Source organism: Nomascus leucogenys, chromosome 3 (assembly GCF_006542625.1).
Source record: "Nomascus leucogenys isolate Asia chromosome 3, Asia_NLE_v1, whole genome shotgun sequence".
Lineage (NCBI taxonomy): Eukaryota > Metazoa > Chordata > Mammalia > Primates > Hylobatidae > Nomascus > Nomascus leucogenys.
This window is the reverse complement of record NC_044383.1, coordinates 69,879,300-69,897,574: the sequence shown is the minus strand read 5'-3', so window position 1 is coordinate 69,897,574 and position 18,275 is coordinate 69,879,300. Positions and strand designations below refer to the sequence as shown.

The following is an 18,275-nucleotide window of genomic DNA, read 5'->3' as shown; positions in this document are numbered from 1 at the left end:
TAGATCAGAGTGTCACCAAACCTCAGAGTTTTAATGTCACTCTCAGTTTCCATTATTTTAGGTTTCTGTTCTTATCAGATCATTCATAGGTTATGGTGTTCTCATGGTCAAATACATCTTCAAGTTTTCATCGTTCCAGTTTAAGAGAGATCACTTGACATTCTAGAGATGACTGCATGCAAAGATTTAGAATTTTTGACAGAATAGAGTGCAGTAGGGATACTATTATTTTGACTTACAGAAGAAAAATAATATCAAGAGTTTGAAGTATGGTTTTATTTATTTATTTATTTTGAGATGAAGTCTTGCTCTTGTCACCCAGGCTGGAGTGCAATGATGTGATCTTGGCTCACTGCAACCTCTGCTTCTGGGATTCAAGGGATTCTCCTGCCTCAGCCTCCCAAGTAGCTGAGATTACAGGCGTGTGTCACTACAGCTGGCTAATTTTTGTATTTTTAGTAGAGACAAGGTTTCAACATGTTGGCCAGGTTGGTTTCAAACTTCTGACCTCAAGTGATCCACCTGCCTTGGCCTCCCAAAGTGCTAGGATTACAGGCATGAGCCACCGTGCCCAGCCTGAAGTATGTTTTTTAACCAAGGTCCCCACTGAACAAACCAACTATGATTGAATAGATCAAATGATTAGCTAGATAAGTGGTCTCCTCATTTCAACCAAGCAGTGTGTTCGTTAATCTCCTACAACTGAATCTCTGTAATACTCGATGTATTTCTCCATGTGCAACTACAAATACTACCAACTGCACAGATACTTCTCTGTTTATCTGGTAAGAAAACTAGATAAATTCTTTCATTTAACATAACTTTAGTAAAAAATTTTAAAGTCTCTTGTGTAACCATAGCCTTTACAGTAGAATCTGCTATAAAGCCTATTATGGAAGATAAATTTCTAACCATTGCCTCATTTACTCTAAGCCTTTGAAAGAAAGACCTAACGAATGATGACCACTCAGAAGAGTAATGGCCTCCTGGCAATGCTCTTTAACTTATTCTGAATAAGTTTCTTTTTAAGTTAATATTGCTCCAAGAGCGGTGGATCAATATTCTGTTTCTTATATTATGAGGCAACAAATTTCCCATGTCACATTTAGCAAGAATGTGAGAAATTTCCCATTTCTCACCAACAGTGGCCCTTCATCTTTTACCTATCCAGATATAAGTTTATTGATATATAAGGTTGGCTGCAAAATCATTTACATATATAAGTATACCCCATGAGTGCACACAAGAGATCCCTTTCTTATTTCTGTTGTTTATACAGCCATAAAAAAAGTGAACTAGAAGTGTCATGATAGCAGAGATGTCTTCATTTTTGATCTTCCAGAAAAAGCTATCTGCCTCAAGGTTGCCATCTGCTTTTGAAGAGAAACTTCTCTGCTTAGCTTTACCTAAAAATCCCCAATTAGGATCTCCAATATGATTGCAAGAGTTTAGAGGGCCCCTTGTGAGTTTAAATATTATGAACCCAAGGTTTAAGGTCCCAAAGTCTTGATGCAGTGTAAGTGGCAAGCAGATTCAATCTCTTTGTTCTAGATTATAAAAGGTTTTCCTGTTCCCAGTCAGTAGACAATTAAAAGCTTTTCTGGCCAGGCACAGTGGCTGAACAGGTTCGCACTGTGATGAATGAGTGGGTTACAGTGAACAGGTTCCTTCTGTAATGAATGAGTGGGTGACAGTGAACAGGTTTCCACTGTGATGACTGTGTGAGTGACAGTAAACAGGTTCCTACTGTGGTGAATGAGTGGGTGAGAGTGAACAGGTTCCCACTGTGTTGAGTGAGTGGGTGACAGTGAACAGGTTCCCACTGTGATGATTGAGTGGGAGATAGTGGATGGGTTCTCACTGTGGTGAATGAGTGGCTGACAGAGAACAGGTTCTCACTGTGGTGAATGAGTGGGTGAGAGTGAACAGGTTCCACTGAGGTGAGTGAGTGGCTGACAGTGAACAGGTTCCCACTGTGGTGAATGGGTGTCAGACAGTGAACACGTTCCCCCTGTGATTAATGAGTGGGAGACAGTGAACAGATTCCCACTGTGATGAATGAGTGTGTGACAGTGAACAGGTTAATCCTGTGATAAACGATGGCAGGCAATGAACAGGTTCCCAGTGTGATGATTGTGTGGGTAACAGTGAACGGGTTCCCACTGTGGTGAATGAGCGGCTGAAATTGAACTGGTTCCTACTGTGGTGAATGAATGCCTGACAGTGAACAGGTACCCACTGTGATGAATGAGTGGCTGATTGTGAAAAGGTTCCCACTGTGATGAGTGAGTGGGTGAGAATGAACAGGTTCCAACTGTGGTGTATGAGTGGGTGAAAATGAACAGTTTCCCACTGTGATGAGTGAGGGGCTGACAGTAAATAGGTTCCCACTGTGATGACAGAGTGGGTGACAGTGAACAGGTTTCTATAGTAGTGAACCAGTGGGTGACAGTGAACTGGTTCCCACTGTGATGAATGAGCAACTGAAGTGAATAAGTTCCCACTGTGGTGAATGAGTGGGTGACAGTGAAAAAAATTCTAAGATGTTGAACATGTGATTGACAGTGATCAGGTTTCTCCTGTAATGAATGAGTGGCTGACAGTGAACAGGTTTGCACTGTGATGAGTGAGTGAGTGACACTGAACAAGTTTCTACTGTAATGAATGAGTGGGTGACAGTGAACACATTCCCACAGTGATGAATGTGTTGGTGACAATGAACAGGTTTCCACAGTGGTAAATGAGTGGGTGAGAGGGAACAGGTTCCCACTGTGATGAATGAGTGATTGACAGTGAATGGGTTCCCACTGTGATGCATGAGTGAGTGTCAGGGAACAAGTTGTCCCAGAGATGAATGAGCAGGTGACAGTGAACTTCTTTCCACTATGCTGAATGAATGGCTGAAAGTAAACACGTTCCCACTGTGGTGACTGAGTGACAGTGAACAGGTTCCCACTCTGGTGACTGAGTGACTGACAGCACACAGGTTTCTACTGCTGTGATCGAGTGGGTGATGGTGAACTGGTTCCCACTGTGGTGAGTGAATGGCTGACAGGGAAAAGGTTTCCATTGTGATGAATGAGTGGCTGACAGTGAAGAGGTTCCTACCATGGTGAATGAGTGTGTGACTGTCAACAGGATTCTACTGTTTTGAACGAGGAGTTGACAGTGATCATGTTCCTCTGGTAATGAATCAGTGGGTGACAGTGAACAGGTTGCCACTGTGATTAATGATTGGGTGAAAGTGAAAAGGTTTCTACTGCAGTGAATGAGTGGGTGACAGTGAACACATTCCTACTGTGGTGAATGAGTGGCTGAGAGTAAACAGGTTCCCACTATGATGAATGAGTGGGTGACAGTGAACAGGTTCCCACTGTGATGAATGAGTGGGTGACAGTGAACAGGTTCCCACTATGATGAATGAGTGGGTGACAGTGAACAGGTTCCCATTGTGATGAGTGAGTGGATGACAGTGATAAGTTTCCCACTGTGATGAGAGTTTGGGAGACAATGTATAGATTCCCAGTGTGATGAAAAATGGGTGACAGTGAACAGGTTCCCAGTGTGATGAGTCAGTGGGTAACAGTGAACTGGTTTCCACTGTGATGAGTGAGTGGATGACAGTGAACAGGTACCCAATGTGGTGAATGAGTGGGTGAGAAAGAACAGGTTCCCCCTGTGGTGAGTTAGTTTGTGAAAGTGATCAGGTTCCCACTGTGATGAGTGAGTTGGTGAGAGTTAACAGGTTCCCCCTGAGATGAATGAGTGGCTGACAGTGAAGGTGTACCCACTGTGATGAGTGAGTTGGTAAGAGTGATCATATTCCCACTGTGCTGAATGTGTAGGTGACAGTGAGCAGGCTCCCACTGTGATGACTGTGTGGCTTAGAGTCAACAAGTTCCCAATGTGGTGAATTAGTGCGTAAGGGTGAACAGGTCCCCACTGTGATAAGTGAGTGGGTGACAGTGAACAGGTTCTCACTGTGATGAATGAGTGGGTGACAGTGAACAGGTTCTTACTGTGATGAGTGAGTGGGTGACAGTGAACAGGTTTCCACTCTGATAAGTGAGTGGGTGAGAGTGAACAGGTTTCCATTGTGATGAATGAGTGGAAAAGTGAACAGTTTCCCACTGTGATGAGTGAGTGGGTGATAGTAAACAGGTTTCTACTGTGATGAGTGAGTAGGTGACAGTGAACTGGTGCTTACTGCCATGAGTGAGTTGGTGATAGTGAAGAGTTTATCATATTGATGAATGAGTGGGTGATAGTAAACATGTTCCCACAGTGATGAGTGAGAGCGTGACAGTGAACAGGTTCCCACCATTGTTAATTAGTTTGTGAGAGAGAACAGGATCCCCCGTGATGACAGTTCCCACTGTGACAGTGAACAGGTACCCACTGTGATGAGTGAGTTGGTGAGAGAGAAAAGGTTCCCACTGTGGTGAATGAGTGGCTGACAGTGAACAAGAACCCAGTGTGATGAGTGAATGGGTGAGAATGAACAGGTTCCCACTGTGATTAATGTGTGTGTGACAGTGAACTGGTTTCCACTGTGATGAGTGAGTGGGTGAGAGTGAACCGGTTCCCCTGCAGTCAGTAAGTGGGTAACAATGAACAAGTTTTCACTGTGATGAGTGAATGGGTGATAGTGAACAGGTTCCCACTGTGGTGAATGAGTGGCTGACAGTGAAAAGGTTCTCACTGTGCTAAGTGGGTGGGTGAGAGTGAAGAGGTACCCACAGTAGTGAATGAATGGCTGACAGTGAACTGGTTCACACTTTGGTGAATGACTGGGTGACAGTGAACATGTTTCTACTGATGTGAACAAGTGGGTGACAGTGATAAGGTACCTCCTGTAGTGAATGTGTGAATGACCATGAACATGTTCCCACTGTGATGAATGAGTGCGTGACAGTGGAGAGTTTCCCACTGTGGTTAATTAGTGGGTGAAAGTTAACAGGTTCCACCGTGATGAGTTAGTGGGTGACAGTGAAAAGGTTCCCACTGTGGTGAATGAGTGTGAGAAAGTGAACAAGTTCCCTCTGTGATGAGTGAGTGGGTGACTTTAAACAGGTTCACAATGTGGTTAGTGAGTGAATGACAGTGAACCGGTTTCCACTGTGATGAATGAGTGGATGACAGTGTACAGGATCCTCCTATAATTAATGAATGGGTGACAGTGAAAGGGTTCCCACTATGACGAATGGGTGGGTGACAGTGAATAGTTTCCCACTGTGGTGAATGAGTGTGTGAAAGTGAACAGGTTCCCACTCTGCCGAATGAGTGTGTGAAAGTGAATAGGTTCCCACTATGATGGTGAGTGGATGGCAGTAAAGAGGTTCCCAATGTGGTGATGGAGTCACTGACAGTGAACAGGTTACCAATGTGGTGAATGAGTGGCTGACAGTGAACAGGTTCCCATTGTGTTGAATGAGTGGGTGGCAGTGAAAACGATTCTACTTTGGTAAAGGGTGGGTGACAAAGATCAAGTTTCACCTGTAATGAACGAGTGGGTGACAGTGAACAAGTACCCACTGTGATGAATGAATGGTGGACAGGGAACATGTTGCCACTGTGATGTTTGTATGGGTGACAGACAGTGAACAAGTTTCTACAGTGGTGAACGAGTAGGTGACAGTGAACTGGTTCCCACTGTGATGAATGAGTGGCTGACAAGGAACAGGTTCTCACTGTGGTGAATTAGAGATTGAGAGTGAACAGGTTCCCACCATAGTGAATAAGTGGCTCACAGTGAAGAGGTTCCCACAGTGATGAGTGATTGGGTGACAGTGGACAGGTTCCCACTGTGATAACAGAGTGGCTGAAAGTGAACAGGTTAAGACTCTGGTGAATGAGTGGGTGACAGTGAACAGGTTCCCACTGTGGTGAGTGAGTGAATGATGGTGAACAGGATCCAACTGTGAGAAATGAGTGGGTGACAGTGAACAGGTTCCCACTGTGGTGAGTGAGTGAATGATGGTGAACAGGATCCAACTGTGAGAAATGAGTGGGTGACTGTGAACAGGGTCTCGTTTTCATGAATGAATGGATGACAGTGAACTGGTTCTCACTGTGGTGAATGAGTGGCTGACAGTAAACAGGTTTCCACTGTAGTGACTGAGTGGCTGAAAGTGAACAGGTTTCTACTGTGGTGAATGAGTGGGTGACAGTGAACAGATTTTAACTGTGGTGAATGAGTTGGTGACAGTGAACAGTTTTCCACTGTGATGAAAGACTGGATTACAGTGAATAGGTTCCCACTGTAGTGAATGAGTGGCTGACAGTGAACAGCTTTCTACTGGGGTGAAAGAGTGGGTGACAGTGGACAGGTTCCCAATGTGATGAATGAGTGGCTGATAGTGTATAAGTTCCCATTGTGATGAATGTGTGTGTGACAGTGAATAGGTTCCCACTGTGATGAGTGAGTGTGTGATGGTGAACAGGTTACCAAAGTGGTGAATGTGTGGGGGACCGTGAACTGATTCCCATGGTGATGAGTGTGTGGGTGACAGTAAACAGGTTCCCACTGTGGTGAATGAGTAGGTGAAGGTGAACAGAATCTCACTGTGATGAGTCAGTGAGTGACAGTGAACAGGTTCTGACTGTGGTGAATGAGTGGGAGAAACTGAACAGTTTCCCACTGTGATGACTGAGTGGGTGACTGTGAAGAGGTTCTCAATGGGTTTCCTGAGTGGGTGACAGTGAACAGGTTCACATGATGAATGAGTGGGTGACAGTGAACAGGTTCCTCCTGTAATGAATGAGTGGCTGACAGTGAATAGATTCCCACTGTGACGAATGAGTGGCTGACAGTGAACAGGTTTCCACTGTGGTAAATAAGTGGGTGGAAGTGAACGGGTTCCCACTGTGATGAATGAGTGGGTCCCTACTGTGATATGTGGGTGGATGGCAGTGAACAAGTTTCTACTGTGGTGAATGTGTGGGTGACGGTGAACTGGTTCCTAGTGGGGAGAATGAGTGGGTGAGAGTGAACATTTCTTCACTGTGGTGATTGTGTGGCTAATAGTTAAAGTGTTCCCATTGTGATGAGTGAGTATGTGACAGTGAACAGGATACCACTGTGATAAAACAGTAGGTGACAGTAAACAGGTTCCCACTGTGATTAATGAGTGGGTAACAGTCAACAGGTTCCCACTGTGGTGAATGAGTGAGTGAGAGTGAACAGGTTTCCAGTGTGGTGAATGCGTGGCTAACAGTGAACAGGAACCCACTGTGGAGAGTGAGTTGGTGACAGTGAAGAGGTTCACACTGTGATGAGTGAGTGGTTGACAAGGAATAGGTTCCCAGTGTGATTTATGTGTGGGTGACAGTGAACAGGATCCCACTGTGATGAGTGAGTTGGTGACAGAGGACAGGTACTCACTGTGATGAATGAGTGGGTGACAGTGAACAAGCTCTTACTGTGATGAGTGGGTTGGTTACAGTGAAGAGGTTCCCACTATGACAAGCGAGTCTGTGACAGTGAGCAGGTTCCCACTGTAATGAGTGAGTGTGTGACAGTGAATAGGTTCCCACTGTGATGAGTGAGTGTCTGACAGTGAACAGGTTACCAAAGTGATGAATGAGTGGGTTACTGTGAACAGGTTCCCACGGTGATGAGTGATAGGGTAACAGTAAACAGGTTCTCACTGTGGTGAATGAGTGGGTGAAAATGAACACATTCCTGCTGTTATGAGTGAGTCGGTGACAGTGAACAGGTTCCCACTGTGGTGAGTGAGTGGATGACTGTGAACAGGTTTCCAATGTAGTTCATGAGTGGGTAACAGTGAACAGATTCCCACTCTGATGAATGAATGGGTGACAGTGAACAGGTTTTCCCTGTAATGAATGAGTGGTTGACAGTGAAAAGGTTCCCAGTGAGATGAATAAGTGGGTGAGAGTGAATAGGTTCCCACTGTGGTGAATGAGTGGGTGAGAGTTAACAGGTTCCCACTGTGATGAATGAGTGGGTGACAGTGAACATGTTCCCACCGTGTGGAGTGAGTAGCGACAGTAAAGAGGTGCCCTCTGAGGTGAGTGGGTGGCTGAGAGTGAACATGTTTCCAGTGTGATGAATGAGTGGCTGACAGTGAACAGGTTTTCAGTGCAGTGAATGAGTGGGTGACAGTGAAAAGGATTCTACTGTGGTGAACGAGTGGGTGACAGTGATTAAGTTTCTCCTGTAATTATTGAGTGGGTTACAGTGAACAGGTATCCACTGTGATGAATGAGTGGCATACAGAGAACAGATTCCCATCGTGATGACTGACTGGGTGGCAGTGAACTGGTTTTTACTGCAGTGAATGAATGGGTGACCATGAACTGGTTACCACTTTGGTGAACAAGTAGCTGACAGTGGACAGGTTCTTACTTGGTCAATGAGTGAGTGAGAGTGAACACGTTTCCACAGTAGTGAATGAGTGGCTCACAGTGAAGAGGTTCTAACTGTGATGAGTGAGTGGGTGACAGTGGACAGATTCCCACTCTGATGAATGAGTGGCAGACTGTGAAAAGGTTCCCACTCTGCTGAATGAGTGGGTGACAGTGAACTGGTTCAAACAGTGGTGACAGAGTGGATTACAGTGAACAGGTTCCCACTGTGATGAATGAGGGGGTGACAGTGAACAGGTTTCCACTGTGATGAGTGAGTGGGTGCCAATGAATAGGCTCCCAGTGTGGTTTATGTGTGGGTGACAGTGAATAGGTTCCCACTGTGATGAGTGAGTTGTTGACAGTGAACAGGTACCCACTGTGATGAATTAGTGGGTGACAGTGAACAGGTTTTTACTGTGATGAGTGGGTGGTTGACAGTGAACAGGTTCCCACTGTGATTAGTGGGTGTGTGACAACGAACAAGTTCCCACTGTGATGCGTGATTGTGTGAGCAGGTACCAAAGTGATGATGAGTGGGTGACCATGAAGGTGCCAAGTGATGAGTGAGTGGGTGAGTAAAAGGTCCATGTGGTATGAGGGGGAAAGGATGAGGTCCCACTGTGAATGTATGGGTGACAGGACAGGTCCACTGTGATAGGGGTGTGACAATGAACAGTTCCACTGTGATGCGTGATTGTGTGACAGTGAACAGGTTACCAAAGTGATGAATGAGTGGGTGACCATGAACAGGTGCCCACAGTGATGAGTGAGTGGGTGACAGTAAAAAGGTTCCCACTGTGGTTAATGAGAGGGTGAAAAGGATGAGGTTCCCACTGTGATGAATGTATGGGTGACAGTGAACAGGTTCCCACTGTGATAAGTGAGTTGCTGACAGTAAAGATGTTCCCACTGTGGTGACAGAGTGGCTGACAGTGAACAGATTCCCACTGTGATGAATGAGTGGGTGACAGTATAAAGGATTCTACTGTCTAGAACGAGTGGGTCACAGTGACCAAGTTTCTCCTGTAATGAATGAGTGAGTGACATTAAATAGGTACCCACTGTGATGAATGATTGGTGGACAAAGAACAGTTTCCCAATGTGATGCATGACTGGGTGGCAGTGAGCAAGTTTCTATTGCTGTGAACAGGTGGATGACAGTGAGCTTGTTCCCACTGTGGTGAATGACTGGCTGACAGTGAACAAGTTCTCATTGTGGATGAGTGAGTGAGAGTGAACAGTATCCCAAAGTAGTGAATGAGTGGCTCACAGTGGAGAGGTTCCCACTGTGGTGGATGAGTGACCGTTGACATATTCCCACTGTGATAACTGAGTGGCTGACAGTGAACAGAAACCCACTCTGGTAAGTGAGTGGGTGACTGTGAACTGGTTCCCACTGTGGTGAGTGACTGGTGACAGTGAACAGGTTCCCACTGGATGAATGAGTGGGTGAGAGTGAAGGTTCTCATTGTGATGAATGAGTGGAAGTCAGTGAACTGATTCCCACTGTGGTGAAAGAGTGGCTGACAGTAAACATGTTCTCACTATGGTGACTGAGTGCCTGACAGTGAACAAGTTTCTACTGTCGTGAATGAGTGGGTGATAGTGAACTGCTTTCCACTATGGTGAATTAGGTGGTGACAGTAAATAGGTTCCCACTGTGATGAATGAGTGACTGACAGTGAACATGTTCCCAATGTGGTGAATGAGTGGGAAACAGTGAACAGGTTCTCACTGTGATGAATGCATGGCTGACAGTGAAGAGGTTCCCACTGTGGTGAAAGGGTGGCTGACAGTGAATAAGTTTCTAATGTGGTGAACGAATGGGTGACAGTGAACAGTTTCCCACTGTGGTAAATGAGTGGCTGAGAATCAATACATTTGCACTGTGGAGAATGTGTGGCTGACAGTGAACAGGTTCCCACTGTGGTGAATGAGCCAGTGACTATGAACAGGTTCCTACTGTAATGAGGAGTGAGTGACAATGAATAGGTTCCCAGTGTGAGAAATGGGTGGGTGACTGTGAACAGGTTCCCACTGTGATGAGTGAGTGGGTGACAGTGAACAGGCTCCCACTTTGATGAATGAGTGGATGAAAGTGAATAGGATCTTATTGTGATGAGTGGGGGGGTGACAGTGAACTGGTTCCTATTCTGATGAGTGCGTGTGTGACTGTGAACACGTTCCCACTGTGATGCATGAGTGTGTGACAGTGGAAAGGTTACCAAATTATGAGTGAGGGGATGACGGTGAACAGGTTCCCACTGTGATGAGTGGATGGGTGACATAGAACAGTTTCATACTGTGGGGAATAAGTCGGTGAAAGTCAATAGGTTCCCACTGTGATGAATGAGTGGGTGACAGTGAACAGGTTCCCACTGTGATGAATGAGTGGGTGAAAGTGAACAGGTTTCCACTGTGATGAGTGTGTGGGTGACTGTGAACAGGTTCCCAATATAGTTAGTGTGTGGGTGTCATTGAACAGGTTCCCTCTGTGATGAATGAGTGGGTGACAGTGAACAGGTTCCTCCTTAATGAATGAGTGGGTGACAGTGAAAATGTTCCCACTGTGACAAATGAGTGGGTGACAGTGAATAGGTTTCCACTGCAGTGAATGAGTGGGTGAAAGAGAACAGGTTCCCAATGTGATGAATGAGTGTGTGATGGTGAACAGGTTCCCACTGTGATGAGTGAGTGGCTGACAGTAAAGAGGTTTCCACTTTGGTGATGGTGTGGGTGACAGTGAAAAGGATTCTACTGTGGTGAATGAGTGGGCGACATTGATCAAGTACCTCCTGTAGTGAACAGGTGCCCACCGTGATGAATGAGTGGCTGACAGAAATAGGTTCCCACTGTGATGCGTGTGTCAGAGGCAGTGAACAGGTTGCCACTGTGGTGAATGAGTGGATTACAGTGAACAGCTTCCCACTGTGGTGAATGAGTGGCTGACAGCTAACAGGTTCTTACTGTGATGAGTGAGTGGGTGACAGTTGAAAAGTTCCCACTGTGATAAATGAGTGGCTGACAGTGAAGTTTCTCACTCGGGTGAATGAGTGGGTGACAGTTAACTGGTTCCCAGTGTGGTGAATGAGTTGGTGACATTTAACATGTTTCCACTGTGATGAATGTGTGGCTGACAGTGAAGAGCTTCCCACTGTGATGAGTGAGTAGGTGACAGTGAACATGTTCCATGGTGATGAATGTGTGGTTGACAGTAAACAAGTTATCGCTGAGATGAATGAGTGGGTGACAGCAAAAAGGGAAGAGGCTTCCACTGTGATGATTAAGTGATAGTTAACATGTTTCTACTACGGTGAACGAGTGGGTGACAGTGAACTGGTTCCCACTGTGGTGAAAGTGTGGCTGAAAATGAACAGCTTCCCAGTGTGAAGAATGTGCCATTGACAGTGAAAAGGTACCTCCTGCAATGAATGAGTGGGTGACAGTGAACAGTTTCTCTCTGTGATGAACGAGTTGATGACAGTGAACAGCTTCCCAGAGTGGTAAATGAGTGAGTGTGAGTGAACAGGTTTCCACCATAATGAGTGGGTCGTTGACAATGCACAGGTTTTCACTGTGATGAATGAGTGGGTGAGAGTGAAGAGGTTCCCATTGTGATGACTGAGTGGTTGACAGTGAAAAGGTTCCCACTGTGGTGAATGAGTGGCTGACAGTGAAAAAGTTTTCACTGTTTTGAATGTTTGGATGAGAGGGAACAGATTCCCACAGCGATGAATGGCCGACAGTGAACAGGTTCCCACTGTGATGAATGAGTGTGTGATAGTGAACAAGTTCCCACAGTGATGAGTGTGTGAGTGATAGTGAACAGGTTAGCACTGAGGTGAGTGAGTGGGTGACAGTAAAAAAGTTTCCACTTTGGTGAGTGAGTGGCTAACAATGAATAGGTTCTTACTGTTGTGAATCAGTGGTGGGCAGTGTACATGTTCCCCCATGAAGAATGAGTGGTTGACATTGAATAGGTTCCTCCTGTAATGAATGAGTGCGTGACAGTGTACAGTACCCACAGTGATGAACTGCGGTGAAAGAGGCATGATAGTGAAATGTTTTCCACTGTGGTGAATGAGGGCCTGACAGTGAATAGGTACAAACTGTGATGAATGAGTGGCTGACAGTGAACAGGTTTCCACTGTGATGAGAAAGTGGGTGACAGTGAACAGGTTTATACTGTGGTGAATGAGTAGGTGACAGAGAACAAAGTCTCACTGTGGTGAATGAGTCACTGACCGTGAACAGTTTCCTACTGTGATGAATAATTGGGTGACAGTGAACAGATACCTCCTGTAATGGATGAGTGGGTGACTGTGAACAGGTTTCCACTGTGGTGAATGAGTGGGTGACATTGAACAGGTTCCTACTCTGGTAAATAATTGGGTGAGAGTGAACAGGTTCCCACTATGATGAGTGAGTGGGTGAGAGTGAACATCTTTCCACCATGATGCATGAGTGGGTGACAGTGAAAAGTTTCCCACTGTGGTGAGTGAATGGTTGACAGTGAACAGGTTCCACTGTGATGCACATATAGGTGACAGTCAACAGGTTCCCACTGTGATGAGTGAGTGGGTGACAGTAAAGAAGTTTCCTCTGTGATGAGTGAGCGGGTGACATTGAAGTTTTCCACTATGATGAGTGTGTGGGTAATGGTTAACAGGTTACCATTGTGATGAATGAGTTGGTGACAGTGAGCAGTTTTCTGCTGTGGTGAGTGAGTGGGTGAGAGTGAACGGATTCCCACTGTGATGAGTGCATGGGTGAGAGTGAACAGGTTCTTACTTTGGTGAATGAGTGGCTGACAATTAAAAGGTTCCCACTGTGATGAGTGAGTGGAAGACAGTGAACAAGTTCCCACTGTGGTGAATGAGTGGCTGACAGTGAACAGGTTCCCACTGTGATGAATGAGTGGGTGTCAGTTAACAGGTTCCTCCTGTAATGAATCAGTGGGTGACAGTGAACAGGTTCCCACTGTGATAAATGAGTGGGTGACAGTAAACAGGTTCTCACTGTGGTGAATGAGTTGGTGAGAGTGAACAGTTTCCCAACGTTATGAGTGAGTGGGTGAAAGTGAAGAGGTTCTCACTATAGTGAGTGAGTGGGTGACAGTGAACACGTTCTCTCTGTGATGAAAGAGGGGTGACAGTGAACAGGTTCCTCTTGTAATGAATGAGTGTGTGACAGTCAACAGATTCCCACTGTTATGAATGAGTGTGTGACTGTGAAGAGGTTTCCCCTGTGGTGAAAGAGTAGCTGACAGTGAACAGGCTTCTACTGCAGTGAACGAGTGGGAGCCAGTGAACTCTTACCTACTGTTGTGAATGTGTGGCTAACAGGAAACAGATTCCCACTGTGATGAATGAGTGAGTGACAGTGAACAGAAATCTACTGTGGTGAACGAATGGATGACAGTTATCAGATTCCTCCATTAATGTATGAGTGGGTGACAGTGAACAGGTACCCACTGTGATTAACGAGTGGCTGACATTAAACAGGTTCTACTGTGATGAGTGTGTGGGTGACAGTGATCAGGTTGCTACTGCAGTGAACAAGTGGATGACAGGGAACAGGTTACCACTGTGGTTAAAGTGTAGCTGACAGTGAAAAGGTTCCCACTATAATGAATGAGTGGGTGACAATGAACAGCTTTCTCCTGTAATTAATGAGTATGTGACAGTGAACAGGTTCTCACTGTGTTGACTGAGTGGGTGACAGTGATCAGGTTCCCACTGTGGTGATTGAGCCATTGAGAGTGAACACGTTGCCAATATGATGTGTGAGTGGATGACAGTGAACAGGTTCCAGCTGTGGTGAATGAGTGGGTGAGAGTGTACAGGTTCCCACTGTGGTGAATCAGTGGGTGGCACTGAATAGGTTCCCAATGTGATGAGTGAGTGGGTGACAGTGAACAGGTTCCCAATGTGATGAGTGAGTGGGTGACAGTGTACAGGTTCCCACTAGGGTGAATGAGTGGGTGAGAGTGTACAGCTTCCACTGTGAAGAATGACTGGGTGACACTGAATAGGTTCCCACTGTGATAACTGAGTGCATGACAGTAAACAGGTTCCCAATGTGCTGAATGAGTGGCTGACAGGGAACAGGTTCTCACTGTGGTGAATGACTGGGTGAGAGAGAACAGTTTTTCACAGTGGTGAATGAGTGGCTGACAATGAACACGTTCCCACTGTGATGAATGAGTGGGTGAGAGTGAACAATTTTCTTCGATAATGAATGAGTGAGTGACAGTGAACATGTTTCCCTGTGACCAATCAGTGGATGACAGTGAAGAGTTTACCACTGTGGTGAATGTGTGGGTGAGAATGAACAGGTTCCCACAGTGGTGAATGAGTGGCTGACAGTGAACAGGTTCTTACTGTGATGAGTGAGTGTGTGATTGTGAAGAGCTTCCCACAGTGATGAATGAATGTGTAACTGTTAACAAATTCCCACTGTGATAAATGAGTGGGTGAGAGTGAACAGGTTTCCATTGTGGTAAATAAGTGGCTGACAGTGAACAGGTTTCCACTGTGGTGGGTGAGTCAGTGACGATGAACAGCTTCCCACTGTGATGAGTGAGCATGTGACAATGAATAGGTTCCCAGTGTTATGAATGTGTGGGTGACAGTGAACAGGTTCCCACTGTGATGATTGAGTGGGTGACACTGAAAACGTTCCCACTGTGTTTCATGAGTAGGTGACATTCAAAAAGTTCCAAATGTGATGAGTGAGTCGTTGATAGAAAACAGGTTTCCCTTGTGATGAGTGAGTGGTTGACAGTTACCATGTTCCCACTGTGATGAGTTACAGTTTACCCCTGTGATGAATGAGTGGGTGACTGTGAACTGGCTTCCACTGTGGTGAATGAGTGGGTGACAGTAATCACGTTATCACTATCATGAGTGTGTGGGTGACAGTGAACAGGTTCCCACCGTGGTGAATGTGTGGCTGACAGTGAAAAGGTTCCCACTGTGATGAGAGAGTGGTAGAGAGTGAACAGGTTCCCACTGTTATGAATGTGTGGGTGACAGTCAACAGTTCTCACTGTGGTGAATAAGTGGGTGAGAGTGAGCAGGTTCCCAGTGTGGTGAATGAGTGGATGACAGTGAACAGGTTTCCACAGTGGTGAGTGAGTGGGTGAGAGTGAAGATGTTCCCACTGTGATGAATGAGAAGGTGATAGGGAAGAGTTTTCCACTATGATGAGTGCATGCGTGACAGTGAACAGGTTCCCACTGTGATGAGTGAATGACAGTGGACAAGTTCCCACTGTGATGAGTGTGTGGATGACAGTTAAGAGATAACAATTGTGATGAATGAGTGGGTGACAGTGAACAGGTTCCCACTGTGATGAGTGAGTGGGTGACAGTGAACAGGTTCCCACTGTGAAGAGTTAGTGGGAGAAAGTGAACAGGTTCACACTGTGATGAATGAGTGTGTGAAAGTGAACAAGTTCTCACTGTGATGAATGAGTGGGTGACAGTGAGCTGGTTCCCACTGTGATGAATGCGTGGGTGACAATGTAGAGGTTTCCACTGTCGTGAATGAGTTGCTGAGAGTAAACAGGTTCCCAATGTGGTGACTGAGTGGCTGACAGTGAACAGGTTTCTACTGCGTTGAATGAATGGGTTACAGTGAACTGGTTCCCACTGTGGTGAATGACTGGGTGACAGTGAGCAGCTTCCAACTGTGATGAATGAGTGGCTGACAGTGAACAGGTTCCCACTGTGGTGAATTAGTGGGCGACAGTGAACAGGATCACACTGTGAAGAATGGGTAGCTGACAGGGAACAGGTTCCCACTGTGGTGACTGTGTGGCTGACAGTGAACAGGTTTCTACTGCGGTGACCCAGTGGGTGACAGTGAAGAGGTTCCCACTGTGGTGAGTGAGTGGCTGACAGTGAACAGTTTCCCACTGTGGTGAAAAAGTGGCTGACAGTGAACAGTTTCCAAAAGTGATGAATGAGAGGCTGACAGTGACCAGGTTTACACTGTGGTGAATGTGTGGGTAACAGTGAACAAGTTTCTACTGTGGTGAATGAGTGGTTGGCAGTGATCACATTCTTCCTGTAATGAATGAATGGGTGACAGTGAACAGGTATGCACTGTGATAAAAGTGTGGCTGACAGTGAACAGATTCACACTGTGATGAGTGAGTGGGTGACAATGAATAGGTTTCTACTGTGGTGAATGAGTGGGTAACAGTGAACAGGTTCCCACTGTGATAAATGAGTGGGTGACAGTAGCGAGGTTCTCAATATGGTGAATGTGTTAATGAGATGTGATGTCACTGTGATGAGTGAGTGGGTGACAGTGAACATGTTCTCTCTGTGACGAATGAGGGGTGACAATGAACAGGTGTCTCCAGTAGTGAATGGGTGCGTTACAGTGAACAGATTCATACAGTTATGAATGAGTGTGTGACAGTGAAGAGATTTCCTCTGTAGTGAAAGAGTGGCTGACAGTAAACAGGTTTCTACTTCAGTGAAAAGTGAAAGACAGTGAATTCCTACACACTGTGGTGAATGTATGGCTAACAGGTAACAGGTCCCTGTGATGAATGAGTGGGTGACAGTGAACAGGAATCTATTGGGGTGAACAAATGGGTGACATTTATCAGATTCCCCTGGTAATGTATGTGCGGGTGGCAGTGAACAGGTACCCACTGTGATTAACGAATGGCTGACAATGAAAAGTTCTCATTGTGGTGAATTAGTGGGCGACAGTGAATAGGATTTCACTGTGATGAATGGGTGGCTGACAGTGAACAGGTTCCCTCTGTGGTCACTGTGTGACAGTGAACATAATTTTAGTGGCGTGAACTAGTGGGTCACTGTGAACTTGTTCTCACTGTGGTTAGTGAATGGCTGACAGTGAACAGGTTCCCACTGTGGTGAATCTGTGGATGACAGTGAACAATTTTCTACTGTGGTGAACAAGTGATTGACGGTAATCACGTTCTTCCTGTAATGAATGAGTGGGAGACAGTGAACAAGTACACACTGTGATAAAAGAGTGGTTGACAGTGAACAGGTTCCCACTGTGATGAGTGGGTGGCTGACAATGAACAGGTTTCTACTTCAGTGAACTAGTGGGTGACAATGAACAGGTTCCCGCTGTGGTGAATAAGCAGCTGACAGTGAACAGGTTCTTACTGTGAGGAATGAGATGGTGACAATGAACAGGTGCCTCTTGTAATGAATGAGTGGGTGACAATGAACGGTTTCCCACTGTGATAAATGAGTGGGTATTGGTAAACAGGTTCTCACTGTGGTGAAAGAGTTGGTGAGAGTGAATAGTTTCCCACTGTGATGAGTGAGTGGGTGATAGTGAACAGGTTCTCTTTGTGATGAATGAGGGGTGACAGTGAACAGGTACCTCCTGTAATGAGTGAGTGCATGACAGTGAACAGATTCCAATTGTTATGAATGAGTGTGGGAAAGTGAAGAGGTTTCCTCTGTGGTGAAAGAGGGGCTGACAGTGAACAGACTTCTACTGCAGTGAACAAGTGGGAGACAGTGAACTCGTACCCACTGTTGTGAATGTGCGGCTGACAGAAAACAGGTTCCCACTGTTATGAATGAGTGAGTGACAGTGAACAGGAATCTACTGTGGTGAACCAGTGGGTGACAGTTATCAGATTCCTTCAGTAATATATGAGTGGGTGACAGTGAACAGGGTTCCCACTGTGATTGAAGAGTGGCTGAGAGTGAACAGTTTCCCACTATGATGAATGAGTGGGTGAAAATGAACAGCTTCCACCTGTAATTAATGAGGGGGTGACCATGAACAGGTTCCCACTTTGATGAATGAGTGGATGACAGTGACCAGGTTCCCACTGTGGTGATTTTGTCATTGAGAGTGAACAGGTTCTCAATGTGATGAGTGAGTGGGTGG

General features: G+C 45.8%; 1 protein-coding gene across 1 annotated transcript in view; it reads right to left on the bottom strand.

Annotated features, from left to right (window-relative positions):
* Positions 1 to 18,275, bottom strand: part of LOC100590160 (putative zinc finger protein 66) — a 98,996-nt gene that overhangs the window by 32,552 nt on the left and 48,169 nt on the right. The window contains 1 exon segment of the mRNA XM_030809439.1: positions 6,797 to 6,806. Within this exon segment, the coding sequence (XP_030665299.1) occupies positions 6,797 to 6,806 (10 nt within the window).